Below are 17,684 nucleotides of genomic sequence, written 5' to 3'. Positions count from 1 at the left end.
GGCGGGGCCGCATGTCACTGTTGGCCCTAGAGGCACAATGCTGTGGACGGTGCACATCAGGAGGTCTCTCCACGCGCCTTACCTAGGAAAGTCAGAACACTGCTGTGCTGCAGGCCTAAGAAACAACTAGCTTTCATGGTTAGAAAGGACCTATCCTTTTTCACCTCTAAATCAGGGTGTCAGCCATCTGGGTCATTTTTTGAAAATGTGACTGTATTTATTCTCTCTTCTAAATAGCTCCATTAGAGCTGATTTAAGACATTGATCTCATCCCCAAGCATTGCCCTACTTCAGAGCCACTCAGCATTGTCAGTGCTCTACCCAGGCTGCCCCCAAAGTAGGTGGCCTGGAATAAAGAAGAGAAAGTAAGAGGGAAAACAAAGGAGCTCCCTTCTCTCTGGCCAGAGCCGGGCGACCAGAGAACCCCTCTTGTGGTTGTTGAGCATTGCCCACTAAGGGGCTGCTGGGCTCCTAAGACCACCTTGGAAGCTCGCTAATCTCTCATTTGTCCTCCTACCCCTCACCTACTATTCCATCTGAACCTCTGAAAGAACTCTCCCATAGCCGAGGAAGAAGCCAAAGCAGAAACATAGGGCAATGGGGAGAGGATGTGGCCCTGGCTGTGGGAAATCTATGGGTCCTGAGTGCATCTGTGCAATACCTGTGGGTGATGTGGTCTGTAGCTCCATTCACTTGAGGTTATTAATGGCACAGAGGACAAGACATTCAAACTAAAAACAAGGGCCCAAGGACATCTGCAAGGCTCACGGGTTTGTTGACTCATCAGAGCTGTGGGGCCTGGAAGACTATTTTCTGTCCATTAAGTGGTCACAAAATTTAGGGAGTATGAGGAAGCAGTCAGGAGAGATTTCATTTCAAGGAGCCAACCAGCCCTGCCTCCCACTCATCCTTCTCCCGGGCTCCAGAGGCAGCTCTATAAGGGTGAACTGGTGAGCATGCCATTGCCTCCTGGAACTAACTGCCTGTTCCCAGCTGTCTTGTTCTGAGGGAGCTGAGACCTGGGATCCAGGAGGAGCAAGGGAACTTCTTCAGAACAGAGCCCTTGATCCCCTACCCCCACTTGGGGAAGTGCTGCCCTAGGGTTAGCACAGAGCAAGCTGGTTGGTCAGTCACACGGTCAGAACAGCTGTGAGATTGTATGCAGTGTGCTGTGTGTATGTGCCTTTTCTCTGGTGAGAGTCCACAGTTCTCTTCAGCCTTCTCTGACCTCCCCACCCTCCCAAAAGAGAAAAGATGCACTAAATTAAGGACGAAGAAAGGATCTCTTAATCCGAGAGAGGAAAGGTGGGACACTCAAGGCTTTACCTGACCTTGCATTGGGGTCCATAGACGCCTCCTCACAGATGCCCCCTCCCACCTCAGGCTGCTTCTAACCCGGTGACTCTCACTGTAGCCCAGAACATATGTCTTACACATGGTAGGCACTCGGTACATACTTAATGAACAAATAGGGACTCTTACCAAGACTGCTACCAAGAATAATAGAAGGATGATGTCACCATGCCCATAATAAAATGGGACATACAGATGCTGGTATCACATGACCATCATTGCCATCCACCAGCTCACTGTGGCTCCCATGCTTTTCTCCTTCCTAATCTCCTTCCACCAGCCCCGCCACTGCTTGAACTAGCGCAGTTTTGTTTTCCTCCTGGCAGTGAAGATGTTACTGGACTTCTTTCTGCTGCCTTGGTTTCCTATCAGCCTTGGTGCAGAAAGTCACCTTCTGGTTAAAGGAGGCTCCTGGCTCCCTGAGATGAGGCAGCTCTGACTCATGGGGACCTCTTGCCCTGCCTCCTCACTGTTGCTGCTGTGTTGCACATTTTATGGTTCAGCCACTGGGAAAAGCCTCCATCCCAGAACTAGGATGGCTGTCCAGTTGTAGGCTCTATTTTTAACAACCGCCAAGTTCCTAGGAAAGCCCCACTTCCACCACAGGATGATATGCCCTCCATGCTCCCTCCTACTCCTGCTTCCCTTGCCCAGCCTGGCTCTGCTTGTTCTCATGCTTCACAAGCCACTCTTGCCTTTTGGATTCCAATAACCCTGCATGTTTACCTCTACAACGGCATTCACCACCTTGCATTGTGGTTGCCTTTTATTGATCTGTTCCCCCTTCAAGCCCACACTTCCTGACAGCACAGTGCCTGGCACATATCAAGCTCATTCATTCACTCAACAAATCTTTACTGAGCACCTGCTGCCTGCAAGGCATTGTTCTAGGCCAATGGTCAGCAAACCACAGCTCCCAAGGCACATGTGATTCTTTGGCCCCTTGAGTGTGGCTCTTCCACAAAATACCACATGCGGGCGCACACGTACAGTGCGATTGAAACTTCGTGGCCCATGCACAGAAGTTGGTTTTCGGCCTGGGCCAGTCTATTTTGAAGAAGTGGCGTTAGAAGAAGTGGGGGGTGTCGGTCGGTCGGGCGACAGGAGACGCAGCGCAGGCGGGCTGCGGGATACGCAGCATGGGGGAGGTATATTGTTTTGAGGTACATTCCTGAGGTCGACCCCTTCCAACTCTCCCATCCACACTCGTCTATCTGAAACAAGTATACAAGATGAGTGTGGACGTTTTTAGCAAAGGCCAGCTTAGGAGTACCCTAATTAAGTTAATAACAATGTACCTACCTATATAGTTTAAGTTTAAAAAATTTGGCTCTCAAAAGAAATTTCAATCGTTGTACTGTTGATATGTGGCTCTGTTGACTAATGAGATTGCCGACCATTGTTCTAGCCTCTTGGGATACAGCAGTGAATAAAACAGGCCCAAACTGCCTGTCATCACGGAGCTTACATTCCAGCATGGAAGACAAGCACATAATAAATGCATAAATTATAAGTTAGAAAGTGATAAGCACTATGTAAAAAACAGCAGGGTGTGTGGAGGTGTGAATGATCAATAAACTCGTATTCAGTTGAGTTAAATTTGGCATGGTTCAGTGACATTGTTGAGAATTCTTCTTTTCCTCCCTGACCCAGTTTAACAAATGACCCCCACGCCCTTGACATAATTTTTGTACTTTGCACCATGATTACATTTGATAGATTTCTCTAACCAAAGTATGGTAACCCCAGATAAATATTAATAGATTTGCAAAGAATATATTGGTAGGTAACACTTTTACCAGTCAGATTAGGTAGGTCACTTGTCAATCTTTTTATTCACAGCAAGCAAAGAACATATTTGTCCAGCATACATACTCAGGGCCCCTGAGGGCAGCACTGTCCCAGCACACCTGGAGCTCATTTCAGGCATCTGGCGGTGGTCAGGGAACTTCAGCCTGCTTTAGGATCACCTGGGTGATTAATATGGGCTCATTGAATTCTCTAAATTCTCTAAACCAGTGGTTCTCAACCTTCTGGCCCTTTAAATACAGTTCCTCATGTTGTGACCCAACCATAAAATTATTTTTGTTGCTACTGTTATGAATTGTAATGTAAATATCTGATATGCAGGATGGTCTTAGGCGACCCCTGTGAAAGGGTCATTCAACTGCCAAAGGGGTCGCGACCCACAGGTTGAGAACCGCTGCTCTAATTGCTGGGCCCAGCTCAGGTCCAGGTGGCAGGCCCCATTAGGAAGGTCTCCTTCCCCCACATCCTGGAAGGTTCCAGGTCTCTGGCTCTAGCAGTAAGAGCTGAGGCACATCCAACACCAAGCTCGGATGCAGTGGAAGATTTAATGTCACGTAAACCCAAGTGAGTTAAAATCATTCCTTGCTGAAGGAATTATTTTTTGAGGCAACCCACCTTCTTAGACAAGTGGATAGAAAACATTGGGGAAAGTTTTTTGTTCCAGAAAATAAAATAACAGAGAGAACCAGACAAGATCTCTCTTAAGGCAGAGCCTGCAAAAGTCCCTGACAGTTCAGGTCAAGGCCATAAGTATTCTGAGTATAGGTGATGCAGGGGTAGCAATGGGCCATGACCCACATAGACAGACACTAAGGGCAGCCCCATTCGTCTCCTCCAGTTTCTCTCCACTGCCTCTCTACCTGCCTGCTTGCTTTGACTCAGTTCTGCTTTCCCTCTTTCCTAACTTTCCTTCATCTTTCCAGATGCAGGACGCTATGGGCTATGAGTTACCCTGGGTGTATTTTGTCAGTCTGGTCATCTTTGGATCCTTTTTCGTTCTAAATCTGGTTCTCGGTGTGTTGAGCGGGTAAGCTGACCATTTCTATGTCCTCCTTACAATGCAGCCGAGCAAGGTCCCAGGTTCCACTCTGTCCATCGCCAGGATCCTCAGGGATGGGACCCTAAGAGGCCCAGGAAAACCAGGGGAAAACCCCAAATTCTGGCCCATTGGCGGGCAGGCTGTTTGGCCTCTGATTTTCACCTAGAGGACCGGGGTCCTGGCGCTGCATGGGTCGGTGTCTGGAGCCAATGATGGGTGCTGGGCCATGCTCGACTGCTGTGTGCACCTCACTAACTATCATTCCGTTCTTCCAGGTCAATGATGCCGTAGGAAGGGACTGGCCCTGGATCTATTTTGTTACACTAATCATCATAGGGTCATTTTTTGTACTTAACTTGGTTCTCGGTGTCCTTAGCGGGTAAGCAGGACCAAGGAAAAAGGTCTTGATTTTTCCATTTTATTTACTCTTTCTGCTATTCCTGGCTTTATTCTTTTACTGGCTCTGATGAACCTGGGATAAGGGGCCACCTCAGGAGCCTTGAAGTGAATGTCCTTGGCCTGGCTGGGCAGAGGGTCAAATGTACAAATGATAAATTCTTTGGTTCAGGCTCCACCAGGAGATGCCGTGGCCCACCTGTCTCCTGCCAGCTCATCCGAGGCCCTCCCCCTCTCAAGCAGCTGCTTGGGTAGGCAGGTGCTTCTTGTACCTGAGGAGCAGCATGGCAACACCGTGGCCCGGGAGGCTTTGGCAGCTGGAATTGGAGGGAAGAGTCGCAGACTGTGTGCTTCAGCATATGCGGCAGTCCTACAGAGGGTCCTTGCCTGACCATCGGGCCAGTCCCAGTGTGTTCCTGGCTCACAGTAAAGATGAGGGAGCCAGGGTAATAAGAGTTTCAGGGTTGAACCAGGGTAATAAGAGTTTGATTTAAACTACAAATAAACAAATGCAGACTAAATATATAATTCCCTTTGATTCTAATGCATAGACTGAGCAGTCCATGTCTGAATGAAAAGGGCACTTAGCTCTTTAAAGCCCTAGATTATTTGAGAACTGAAGAGAGGCAATGTAGTTTCCTTTCAGTTTATCTACTTGGCTCCACGTATAAAGCCTGCTTGATTTTGGCCTTTGCTCAGATGAAGTTAGAAAGTGGTAGAAGCAGCAGAGGTACGGGGCATCGAGGAGCCCTGGGGATGGCTGCCTTTGCCATGGGACTCACTGGATTTCCTCAGTCCACTTTCCTCATAAGCTCACCCAGCCGTGCCAAGGCCTAACACCTAAATGCTCCTGGTAACCTGCTCCTGGGTGTCACGCTCTGCTGCCTTGGCTAGGAGGGAGGGGTGCAGTCTATTTCTGCTCTGCTCCAGACAGGTCAACTGCTTTGAATAGCCTATCCTAGATCTCTAGGGACATTAATTCTGGGGGAAAGTCAGGGCTAGGGAGAAAGATTGATCTTCATTTTTACTCAGTAATAAACCAGGAATGGCTACTCCCACCTCCTGCCACAGCCTAATGCAATGCAGGAGCAACAGGTTTAGTCTTAAGAACTGGGTGAAGGAAGGACTCTGCTTCCACCCTCACCCTTTCCCCTGGTAGGTGGCTTGTTAGAGACTTTGATGACGTCATGCCTCTGCCAAGGTAAGACCACACAGGAAACGAGGGTATTCCCTCAGGGGTAAGAGTGATGAGTTCAAGAGAAGCCCCTGATTAGCTGCCTGGAAGGTGGAAGGGCTTACATATTTGTGTTCCAACACGAGAAAATGCCCCTGGGTTTCTATGTAAATCACCAAGGAAAGCATGGAAATCAGCTTCATCCCCACTGAAGACAGAAATTTAGCTATCCCAGCCCTGCACTTGCTGGAAGCATTATGTTGAGCGATGTCACCTCTTTAAGCTTTAGTTCCCCATCAGAAAACATCAAGATAACAGTAGGTTGTTGGGATGATAAAATAAGATCATTTATGTGAAATACTTAGCATATAGTAAATGCTCAGTAATAGTGCTACCATTACAATGGTTATTGCTTACTTGGTGCCTATCATAACTGGAATTAGTGACTAGAATCACCAAAAGTTAGATTTTAAAGATGAGGAAAGTGAGCCCAGAGTTGTTAAGCGACTTGCATGGTGTCACTTGGTTGGTAAATAGCAGAACAAGGCTCCCATCTTCCCGTCATTGCCCATTGGGTACACACTGAATGACCTTGAACTGAAATACAACCCAGAGCTCTGAACCTCTAGAAAAATTTCTAATGATTCCATTTTCTTCCCCCCAAAATTAGAAACAAATCTAAGGGAAATACGCCTACCCCACCCTGGAATCGGGTTTGGAGAGTGGGAACTAGACTACAAACACCCCTCCTCAAGCAGAGAACCTGCCCATAGTCCTTGCCCCACAAGAAAAATCATCTTCCCGGTGGTATCAGAGTAAAGATGTCAGCTTTCAGCAGCTGCTGACCTGAGAGAAAAGCTGTTGGAGACCTGGCCTGGCTCAGTCACAGTGAGAGGGTGTGTAAAAACGCCAGCCCAAAGCCTGGCAAGTAGTAACACTCAGAGCGTGTGTGGACTCTGAACAGGAGCACCAGACCTTCAGACCTCGGCACCTTGAGTCCTTGGTCCGCAGTGGTGTCCTGGAGACCTTCCCCGTACCTGCTCCCTGACCTTCCCCGAGCAGTGCCTGCTGCTCAGAGCTCTGCAACATCTGACAGAACTTCGCCCAAGGCCTCCTGGGCCCCTGGGCACACCCTCTGCTGGTACAAAGAAATGTCCGTGGGCGAGCAGCTCCCCTTCCTGGGTTAAGGAACCCTTTCTAACCTGTCAAGAGGGCCAGCCAACCTGAATGGGCCACCCTGAGCCCATGAAGTGACATGGACTCAGGCTCCTGCTGCCTGATTAGCTGGTGGTGGCAGGTTTGGGTTTGAATCAGTGTCTAGGCAGGACCACAGGAATGCAGCAAACTCCCACTTATTTATCAGTCAGACTCCTGGGTAAGCCAACCTGCCAGAAGCATTCAGGGAAGTCTCAGAGCCCATGAAACTCACTGTAGCAATGAGGCATGACCAGGAGCCAGCATTCTCTGTCAGGCTCTGTCCCGGGAGCATCAGGTAGATTAACTCATGCAGGGCCCCCAACAACCCTCTAAGCTAGTGCTGTTCACACCTCCATGTTAGAGAGAAGAAAAGTGAGCTTTCCATGAATTCCTACCTCACTTCTGACAGGTGAAAAGGGGAGGATCCAGGTTAAATCCAAGCAATGTGAACCCATAACCTCATTCCTGAACTTGTTATACTGTCCCCCAACCAATTTGGCTGGTTAAACCTATGTCCTGAAGTTATAGTAAAAAAGGAGAGAGATGAAGAGTGGAACTGCTGTGAGGAAGGGCGAGAGAGCAGGCAGCAGCCCTGTCCATGGCAGGCTCCTGGAACAGCCAGCGGGAGCAGAGTCCCAGGAGGAAGGTGTAGAGCCAGCGCCGGAGGCTGCAGCAGGGCAGGGCTGTTCAGCATGGGGGCTGGCAGCCAGCAAGTCCTAACAGTCCCTCAGAGAGAGGAGCCCCCACTCAGCAGCACTGCAGGCTTGGAGCATTCTGGGACTGGGGGCATTAGCCTGCAGCTGTCTGTTAAGAGTAACTCACATTCAAATTATGTCCCTTGGCACCAAGAAAAGGTTAAAGTGTGCTTGGAGCTTGCCGCTCATGAAGATAGGGAAGATGACACTCCATGAAGTTTCCATTTAAAAGGTGGGAATCAGAAATGTTGGTCTTCAGAGGGTCCTTTGGGTGTCCTTCATCTAGGATACTCACATATCCTGACAGGGCTGGATAGTGTCAGTGGAAAGAATTTACATGTTCATTGCCTATTGGTCCTCGCAGGCCTGGTATTATAGATATGAATCAGGTTATATTTGTGTTCCCCTTGAGAAGGCTCACCTTCCAGCCTATCAGAATTACAACAGCAGTGACGGTGAGAGTCTCAAAACTGCATGGACGCTGTAATCAGTTGCAAGTCCCTGGACTCTGGAATCCAGTCACTTTTTGTTTTTAAGTGATTGTGAACAGAGGGCTTCAGACATGTGCCTCCAGTTGACAAGGGGCCCAGTACCGCTAGGTGGGTAGTCATCCAGTTCTTTTCCCCTGGGGAGATGTGCATGTCTCTCTCCCCCAAAAGCAGAGAGCCAGGTGGGTAAGCATGTTACCACCTAAAGGCATAATTGGACCATGGCACAACACCCAGGTCCAGATGGAAGCAAGAGAAAGGCCAGGGTGAACATGCCTTGTGGGTGGAAGCAGAAGAGATGGCAGCATAGACAGTTGATTCTCATTATTCTGTGATGTCCCCACAAATGCTGAGTATCAATCCCAAACCATTGGTCTCAGGAGAAATACAGGGTGAGGTTCCTGCTAGTCTCTGATCACACCATTTTAATCAAGTGATCAGTACATAACCATGCATTTTGTGTGTTTCTCTTTAAATATACTTTATTTAATACACATTGTTGATTCATTAACATTGAACTTATGGCCAACAGCACTGTAACTCATGCCTGAAAAAAGCTCATCTAGCATATGTATTTTCTCCAGGAGGCACCTTACAGCCTTCTTGCACTTAGGACACTGGACAGCACTTCAGCACTATGCTTGGGGGCCATTTTAAACAGCAGAATCACCAACAAAAACACAAAAGTGGCAATGAGCAGACCATAAAAACTGTGGCAATAAACAGACCATAAAAAGGAGACCTCTGTTCACAGTCTGAGAGCTGAAACAAGAAGGCAACGGGTCACCTTGTCTGACCTCAGCTGGGGATGTGACTCAGTTTTCTTCCATTTTACAGATGTCTGTGGAAGACCTCACAGGCACACGAGTAATTGACTTGGGGTTACAAATAAAGTTTAGCGGGTAGGCAAATTCGCAAATTCAGAATCTGTGAATAATGGGGCTCGACTGTATGGATCATAGAGGGCCTAGAGCACCAGCCGTCGGTATTGAGGATTTTCCACTTGCACATCCCTGTGCTCGCTTTACATCAGTGAGTGCTGGTCCTCTGGCTCTCCACCCCACCCTCATTTTTCATGTTGGCCCTTGCTGGCCAGGGAAGTGCTTCTGTCTACGACAAATCCCACAGCTGTGACTGATTGTCTAGCTGACTTGTGGTCCCTGGGCCCAGCACAGCCCGACAGGCTGGGGCTTCATGTCTTCATTAGCTCAGTCCCCAGAGCAGGTGCCTGGCTGGCATCCAGGCGAGGAGATAAAAGAGAGCCAGGCACTGCCACCCAGAAAAATCCCTTACTGCATGGGGTCTGGATGGGGAAACCTGGCTTACCTTCCATTCGGCTGCAGTGTGATTGTGTCCCATGACCCCTGGGAGCCAAGGGGAGCCACAGGCTTCCGATCTGACCTTGCCACTTTCCTATCCCCTTCACACCCCTCACACACCTCAGTTTTCTTTCATCACAGGGATGTTTGATGTTTACTTTGAGTCCCCAGAGGGTACCGATGGTGAGTTTGATTCCACAGGGCAGATGCTGTAATAGGTCTGGGTCAATTGTCCCTACTCCAGTTGGGCCCCAGTCCTATCCTCCCAACCCTAGAAGAAGAATGGGTAGTTGTTTTTGAACTAGAACTTGGACCCTCTGCAAAATATTCCAAAAGAGCCTAAATAAACCCTCAGCTATTTAGTCACCTTACAACTCAAACCCACTCCACAGGAGAGGGATGGAGGTGCAAATGCGTGTGGGCAGAAAGAGAGCAGAGAGCGGGGCTTTCAAGCGTAGTGTTGGAGTTGATTCTCACAGGGAGGGAACTTCTATATGAAGTGACTGTCTCCAGAGAGCAGGCCTACAGCCCTGGGGCAGTGTGACTAGGTACAGAGGTGTGACTAGGCAGGTGGCTGGCATCTTTCCTTGTCCACCTCAATAACAAAAGGACAGCTGGGCAAAGCAGAGCAAGGCCTCCATCGTCACTGCAAGCTGTTAATCTGGCCCCTTTTCCCTGGCATTAAACTCCCTGGGAAGGAAATGAAGGTACCCACCAGTTGGCAGGAAGCCCAATGAAAAACAAGTTCAGTCCAATTAGAATTCAATCAAATTTAGGAAGAAAATTCCATCCAAACCAGAGCACCATTAAGGCAGCAGTTGAAGAGAACTCGTTAGCTTGAGAGCTCCCACATCTCCCAATTAAGAAGTTCCCTAGACCACTTCCAGCACCAACCCCATTCACCATAAAAAATGGTGAGCTCTAACCCATGCTCTCCAAAGCAGCACTAGCAAAATGCGCATAGCAGCCAGTGGGTGTGGTGAGAGAGCCAGCTAATGTCAGCCAATAGATTCAGGGGCTGAGCCTGTGCCCACTATGGTTTGTTGGTGTGTCCTTCCTTCCAAGGTCCTTCTGTAGAGTGTCTGGCTTGTGCAAGGAATTCTTTCAAGGTGGTTTCTGCAGCCGCCTGCCATGAACTACACCTTTACTGGTGAGAGAAGGAGGAATCATATTTCTAAGAATTAAACAAGATGCCCAATGCAGCGCGCGCGCGCGCGCACACACACACACACACACACACACACACACACACACCACTGAGGCCCCATTCCCCATAGACTGAGTATCAAGCAGAGAAATGCTCCTGTGTACAATTTGAGAAGAAAAGACACAAACTTGCTTGGCAAGTTAAGAACTAACCTTCTTGATCACAGCCTTCTGCTGCCAGCCCTGCCTTGCTAGGAAAGTGAATTTGAAATCAGAGAGAAATAAGGACAGAATCATAGAAAATAAATAGCCCTTCTGTCAAATTTTTCAATAGGCCCTTCTTTTGTCAAACTCCAATTCAATTCCAATTTCTGCTCATTATTACTTTAAACTGAACGCATCATTTAACTTTTATATCATCTTGATTTTATATATTTTTCCATTATGATTAGATTTCTTTTTTAACCTAAAAGGCAGCCCCCAGGACATTTTCTTGTGTTTGGAACCCTCATTGTCTCCATGTGAGAAAGCACTTTCTCTAGATTAAAAATCTTCCCAGGCAGCTAAGAGAGGCAGGAAGAGCCCTATTCATAAGAATAGAGAAGGAGGGGGTTCATTCCCCTGGGTCTCAAATCAGTGGTGCACTGATACATATTTAACAATTGGCTCTTTAGGGGAGAAAGCCCTGGTTTATAACATTTGCCAGTTCCCATGGTGTAAATATTCCCACCATGGCCAATTTGAAGCCACCACAGAGACCTCACTGAAGCCAGAGTTGGGAAGAGCCGTGACAAGGTGGCTCTCGGGAGCCGCTGTGGTTGAGCAGGCTTCAGCACACCGGGCTCCTGCACCTTTTGCCACCCACAGGCTCTTGAGACTCTTCTCCTGCCGTCCAAAGCTGGGAAAGGTGAATGCATGTTCCATACTATTGTGGAGGTTTTTTTGGTTACTGTTCGAAGGAGATTTCGGGTCATTGGAGAGCAGTTGTTATTGAAGGCAGAGCCTGTAATCATGATCCAGGAAAAAGGGAAATGGGTTTTATCCCTCCCATTCAGTGACTCCTTCTATTTATGTGAGAGCCAAGACATAGCCTGGGATGGCTAGAGAAGGCTACCTGTGGAAGTTGGGGCATGTGGGCAGGCTTCCTAGTGCAAAGCCATCCTCACTTTTGTTTCCCCTTGTCTCCATCTCTCCTTCATGCCCCACCCACGCCCTCCTTCCATGCACTCCCTGCCCTGCCACTCCACTCTCTCTCCAGAGAGTTCTCCAAAGAGAGGGAGAAGGCCAAGGCTCGGGGGGATTTCCAAAAGCTACGAGAGAAGCAACAACTGGAAGAGGACTTGAAAGGCTACCTGGACTGGATCACACAGGCGGAAGACATTGACCCTGAGAACGAGGACGAAGGCATGGATGAGGAGAAACCCCGAAACAGTGAGCAGCATCCTCTGTCTTGGCTGGGTTCTGGGAGAGGGAAGAGATGGTGGGAGCACAGCAGAAACCTTTTACCACCAACCTTTCTTTACAGTTGTCCTCCTGGAACAACATTGGTCTCACTGCTTGCAATCATTTGCTACTCATAGAATTTAGTGAAATAATTATGATTGATCTGTAAAACCTCATTTTCTTTTAGGATCTTTGATCTTAAAGACAGTTTAGATTTTGCTAAGGTGCACTATTTTTAAATCAGACATCCTCCTCTGGGCTCCATCTCTTTGGGCAGAGGGCAGGCTCCTGCATAGGCTTGTTACAAAGAATACTTTCCACCAAGCAGCTCCCTAGAAAGCAGGAACCTCGCCCCCTTTGCAGCAGACTTCCAAGCTCCATTGTGCTTTCTCGGGGAAAGCAGCCAAAGGTTTCTTCTCTTAAGGAGGTTAGATTCAAAGTACGAAATGGGAAGGCTGAGGAAGCCTAGAGGCATTTGACAGGTTATAGAAACTGAGCTAAATCCCTTCCTCTGGGGTTGCACGGGGCAGGCTCTCACCAGATTAGCCCAGTGGGTCTCAAAGTGTGGTCCCTGGACCAGCAGCACCTGGGAAGTTACTAGAAATGCAAACTCAGGCTGCACTTCAGATCTGCTGGCTCAGAGATCCTGGGGTGGGGCCCAGCAATTGGTTTGAACAGCCTGCAGATGATAGAGCTACCGGGTACATTTGAGAACCACTGCGTTAGGTCCGACTATTCTCCCTGGGACCTCCATCTCTCTGATGACCACGCACTTGCCTCCTCTCTCTGGGTGCACTCTTTCCCTTTCATTTTGCGTGTTTGCATAGGTGTGTTTCTTCCTCAAGCAGCATAACTTGAAAACATGCTCCTGAACCTTGAGCATCTAGGGTAGTCAGGAACCGAACAGGTTAAAAAGCCAACAAGATGGTTGCTGTATGGAGACAGGCAGGTAAGGTGGGCAGCCAGAAACATTCCCTGAGTGGAGGGGAGGTGACAGTACCCACCGGGTCTCAGGGAGGCTGATGGAGGGAAGCAGGACGCTGGTATGGATCAGGTGCTTCTCTCCTTAAGGAGCCAGGAAGGCGCAGGACTGCCAGGCCAGCTGCCCTGAGGAAAGCACGGTCTTCCCATCAGCTGTGAAATCCCTGTGTGCAGGCATGTGTGTACATATATATCCTAGCACATACATGTAAATACAGTGAGTCTAGTTTCTTGGCCTTATAGTAGGCACGAGTTATGTCCATGTTTTCAAACTCCCGACAGATTTCTGTGAGTTTCTGCTCATTAGCACCTGAGTCCTGATGGGGGATCCAGAGGAGGATCGAGTGGAGGAAGTGGGCAAGGAGCCAGCAAAGGTTTAGCTGCAGAGACCGCTAGAACCCTCCACCAATGCTCCCTTTCTGATCGCTGCTCAAGGGGAAACACAAAATTAAAACACACAAACAGGGACTGGTAATGACATAATTTAATAACCTAAGGAGGCAGGTTGGAAGACAAGGCTTTCAATGAATTATAATAGTGAGCAATGGTGCCACTGGGGTCTTTCTGGGAAAATGCTTGGCAGATTCTATTATACTGTTGCTGGAACCGTGGTGTAGTTAGTTTGTGGCACGGAGTGGCACGGTAGATAAGTACCACAGAGAAGCTTACCTCTGAAACACAGAAACTGGCATCTTGGCCCCTCTCCATCCTAAGTCAGGGCAGAGGCCCAGTGTCATGATTCATGCTGATGAGCAAGTTTCTTAGCATATTATTAAAAATGAGCGGCATCCACTACTTGCTTAGCAGTCAGTTGTGGTCCACAGACACACATAGTTATTCTGTTCTCTGTCTAAAGCAAGAGCTCCCTAAATGTGTGCTGCTTCCCTGTCCTGACCATTAAATGAATAAATTCCAAGGCATTCCTAGCATGGAGAATTCTTTGCCTCTGGACCAGATCACGTGGACAAGGCCTGTCCCCCACATTTCTGGCCAGGCTTTGGGATGAGCATGATGAACTGCCTAATCCAGTGGACAGAACCTCTGCCAAGATTTTCAGAATTCCGAATATGGATGAAATCAGACTCTGGAGACTGCTGTTCCTCCCACCGTGTACTTCTTCCTGATGGCTGGAGGAGCCTTTGCTGTCTGCTTCTGGTCCTCAGCCAGCCTTGTCCTGGGAGAGCACAGTGGGAGCCTGCCACCTTCAATTGTTGAAATGGTGCTAGAACAGTTCTACTGGGGTGGGGCAAGGAAATGAGTCTATAAAAAAGCAAGATGAAGAGTAAAATAGACCCATGCAATGAAATGGATATGAGAGATGTGGTAATGGAGCCAGGAAATCAGTCCAAAGGACTGTGTCTATTGGGGAAGTCCAATAAAAGCAGTGATTAAATTATTAGGGAATTGGCAACCTAATAGATTTGCAGAAAAGGCTAGCGTATGGCTCAGGAACTATATTCTTGTCTTCTAAACTTCATAGTTTGCCCTTTGAAACAAACACAAGGGAAGAAATGCTGCTATAATTTATATGTATGTTTCAATTAAAGTAGTATCTTAGCCTTTGAAATTGCTAAAAATTTATAATATCGTAAGCTCTGCCAGTTCTTTTCAGCTCAAAAACAAAGTAGTCTTTTAAGAAAAAAGGCATCATCACTATTCATCAACGGCTCTGGCAATTTTTGTTCTTCCCTGGGCAGAAGGCGGGTCAGCACCTGCCAGATGCTGCTGGAGTAGGACGTGGTGACAGAGAGGTGGCACCAGGGCAGGACAGTTAGCATACCTGCAGGAGCCCGATCATGTACTTCTCCTAGGAAAAGCTACAAACGCCATGGAGGAAATAGGAAGAGCAGTAGTAGAGAAGACAGAGAGCAAGGGCACAGTTAGGAGGTACTTCTCTAAGTAATTAGAGTAATAATGTAGCTGGTAAATTACATCCAAAAACATGTTCCAGTTTATGCTTCCACCCATTCATCCTCTCATTAAAGTCTGCTCCATGCCAGACACTGTTTCAGGTGCAGGGGGTATAGCAATGAGCAAAGCAGTCAAATATCCCTGCCCTCATGGAACTTACCTCCTAGTGGGGAGACATACCAATTAAATGGTATGTCAGAGAGTGATAAGTGCCATGGAGAAGGTGAAATACGAGAGGGAGACAGAAGTGCTGAGAGGCTGTAATTTAGACGGGGTGCTCAGAAGTACCTCACTGAGAAGGTGGCATTTGAATGAAGACTTGAAGGCAGTAAGGAAATATATAGATATTTGGGGAAAGAGCATTCTGGGTAGAGGGAGCAGCCTGTGGAAAGGCCTCAAGGGAGAAGCAGAGCTGATGTATTTGAGGAGCAGAGAAGAGGCTAATGTGGCTGGAGGGCAGTGAGTAAGGGGGAAAGAGGTAGGTGATGAAGTCCAAGGTAACCAGGACGTGAACCATGAGACTCACTGTAAGAACTTGGGCTTTTCCGAGGGGTGAGCTAGGAAGCCACTGAGAGTATGCATGTAAGATCTTTGGTTAATCTATTCCCGCCCTCCCCCTCTCCCCTTACCTCTGAGATTCATTAGTCTGTTCCATGTTTCCATGCCTGTGCATTGAGCATCTGACCCCTGATGGTCATTGCACGTCATAGCTACCGGCCGGCTGGTCGGCCGGTTGGCCAGTCACTTAGGCTTTAATATATATAGATTCCTACCTAGTTGGAATCCCCTTTGTCTTGTTCTCACTGTACTCATGCTAGGCCTTTGGAGGGTGTATTGTCATTGATGGAGTTGGTAGAAATGATTTCAGAGTTTAAAAAGTGAGCCTAGAGGAACAACTGGAAGGAGGTAGAAAGATCCATTCAATGGTCAGTAGGACAAGGGGCATGACATTGCTCGTTCTTGCATTCTCTCTTTGAGGGGAACCATTATTCCATAACTTGTGTGGAATTGCTTATTGGATTCTGAGGTTGTACAGTGGACACACATCAGCCTCTGTGGGCTCCCCTGGGCTAGAAGGCAGAGCCAGGACTAGGGCAGGAGCTTGATTTTATCTGTTATTGAAATTTATAGAAATGTATCCATATAGTATGTGTGTGTGTATTTTCAAATCCTCACCCAAGGAAATGTTTTTATTGACTGTAAAGAGAGAGGAAGGGGGAGAGAGAAAAACATCAATGGGAGATAGAAGTATTGATTGATTGCCTCTCATACGAGCCCCAACCTGAAATCAAACCCACAACTATGTGGTGTACGGGACAACGCCGGAACGTGGTATGATCTGACTTTGCTGATGCAGGAGTGTGAGGCACTACAGGGCAGTGGCTCTGAGACCCTGATGCTCCCAAGCACCCAGCATAGGGGACCCTGCAGGGGATCTCTGCCAGGGACAGCCTCACAGAGAGAAGTTCATTTGTGTAGCTTGGGGAGAAGTCCTGTCACCTACCTGAAGCCACAATCCCCTATGACAAATCAATCTGCCCACACAGCCTCGCCCAAGGTCGGCACCCAAAAAGTGCTGATTTGATTTTAATTTGGTGCTTTGCAAACAGATCAACACACCTGAGAGCTGAGAGTAACTCAGCCGAGAGGGTGAAGGGGAAATGAATCATCCTATATTTCCCTTTGATCCATTTCCTCCAGTAACCAGTGCTCAGCCTCTAAACAGAGCACCCAGGATACAGTTGCCCTAGGCTCCCACCATCCTCCACTCCCTTCTGCATAAACGGGAGATAAAAGCCCCATGTCACATCCAGATACATTATCTGTCAGAGGCTGATAGTGGAGGAGTGACAGCTCCTGCTTCTGTCATTGCTAATGTGGAAAGTTATTATTTGGTAATGGAAGAAGATTACCATGGACTGCGTCCCACCATGGGTGCGTGCACAGGAGCCAATGGGGAGAGCAGAGAAACTGCCGCCCCAGGTCAGGGTTGGTGGATTGGCTGCAGCAGTGGCCTGTCTTCCTGAGAGCTGGCTTGTCCTGTCTGCTTAGCAGTGGGAGCCCTGTCATGCCCTTTGTCCCTTGCTGTTCAAAGGCCTGTTTTCTGTCTGTGACCATAAACACACCAACAAGCCATCCCTTCACCCTGAAAGGTACCGCTTGTAGAATTCCAAATAACTCTGCCTCCTTTAATTCTTGTCTGATGTGGCTTATAAAAAAAAATGTTGAGTAACAACCCCAAATTGGAGGCTTTGAGGGCTCTGCTCTTCAGGATTACATGAGCGGACGGAGAGATGGTGCCTCTGGTGACAGCCACAGGGTTCCAGAGGAGCCTTATGCTCCCGTGTGATGGGAAAGAGTCTGTCCTCTTAACAGTCCTGGCGCCCGCCCTGAGTACTGGGCTGTTCTGCATTCGGGTCACTTTGTATGTAAGCCTCATTGTTGTGGGGGAAAGACTGAAGCCTGGTCAGGAACAACAGAGTTTTCTAAAGGGAGTTGCTTAATGGAATGGGGCTCCCCTGGGGAGATGGATGGAATTCTTAAAAACAGAAGGAAAAATGTCAGTGTTAGGCTGGGCTGAAGGCAGCGAGAAGAGAGAAAGCTGGACAGGGGAGGGCTGGCACATTTAAGATTTGTTTCTGTCTTAGCCTAGCTATTCTGACAAATTACCACAGACCTTGTGGCTTAGATAGCGGACATTTGTTTCTCCCAGTTCTGGAGGCTGGAGGTGAG

At 48.2% G+C, this 17,684-nt stretch overlaps 1 protein-coding gene across 11 annotated transcripts in view; it reads left to right on the top strand.

Annotated features, from left to right (window-relative positions):
* CACNA1C (calcium voltage-gated channel subunit alpha1 C) overlaps positions 1 to 17,684 on the top strand; it is a 698,738-nt gene that overhangs the window by 523,482 nt on the left and 157,572 nt on the right. For 10 of the 11 annotated variants that reach the window (XM_036302132.1, XM_036302133.1, XM_036302126.1 and 7 more), the window contains exons 8-9: positions 4,086 to 4,189; positions 11,875 to 12,047. In XM_036302132.1, coding sequence (XP_036158025.1) covers positions 4,086 to 4,189; positions 11,875 to 12,047 — 277 coding nt within the window. Of the gene's footprint in view, positions 1 to 4,085; positions 4,190 to 4,476; positions 4,581 to 11,874; positions 12,048 to 17,684 lie in introns of all 11 variants that reach the window. The other variant, XM_036302134.1, reaches the window with a different exon arrangement.

This window comes from Myotis myotis, unplaced genomic scaffold, assembly GCF_014108235.1.
Source record: "Myotis myotis isolate mMyoMyo1 unplaced genomic scaffold, mMyoMyo1.p scaffold_m19_p_3, whole genome shotgun sequence".
Classification (NCBI taxonomy): Eukaryota; Metazoa; Chordata; class Mammalia; order Chiroptera; family Vespertilionidae; genus Myotis; species Myotis myotis.
The sequence above is the reverse complement of the archived record's forward strand: the minus strand, read 5'-3'. Positions and strand labels throughout refer to the sequence as shown.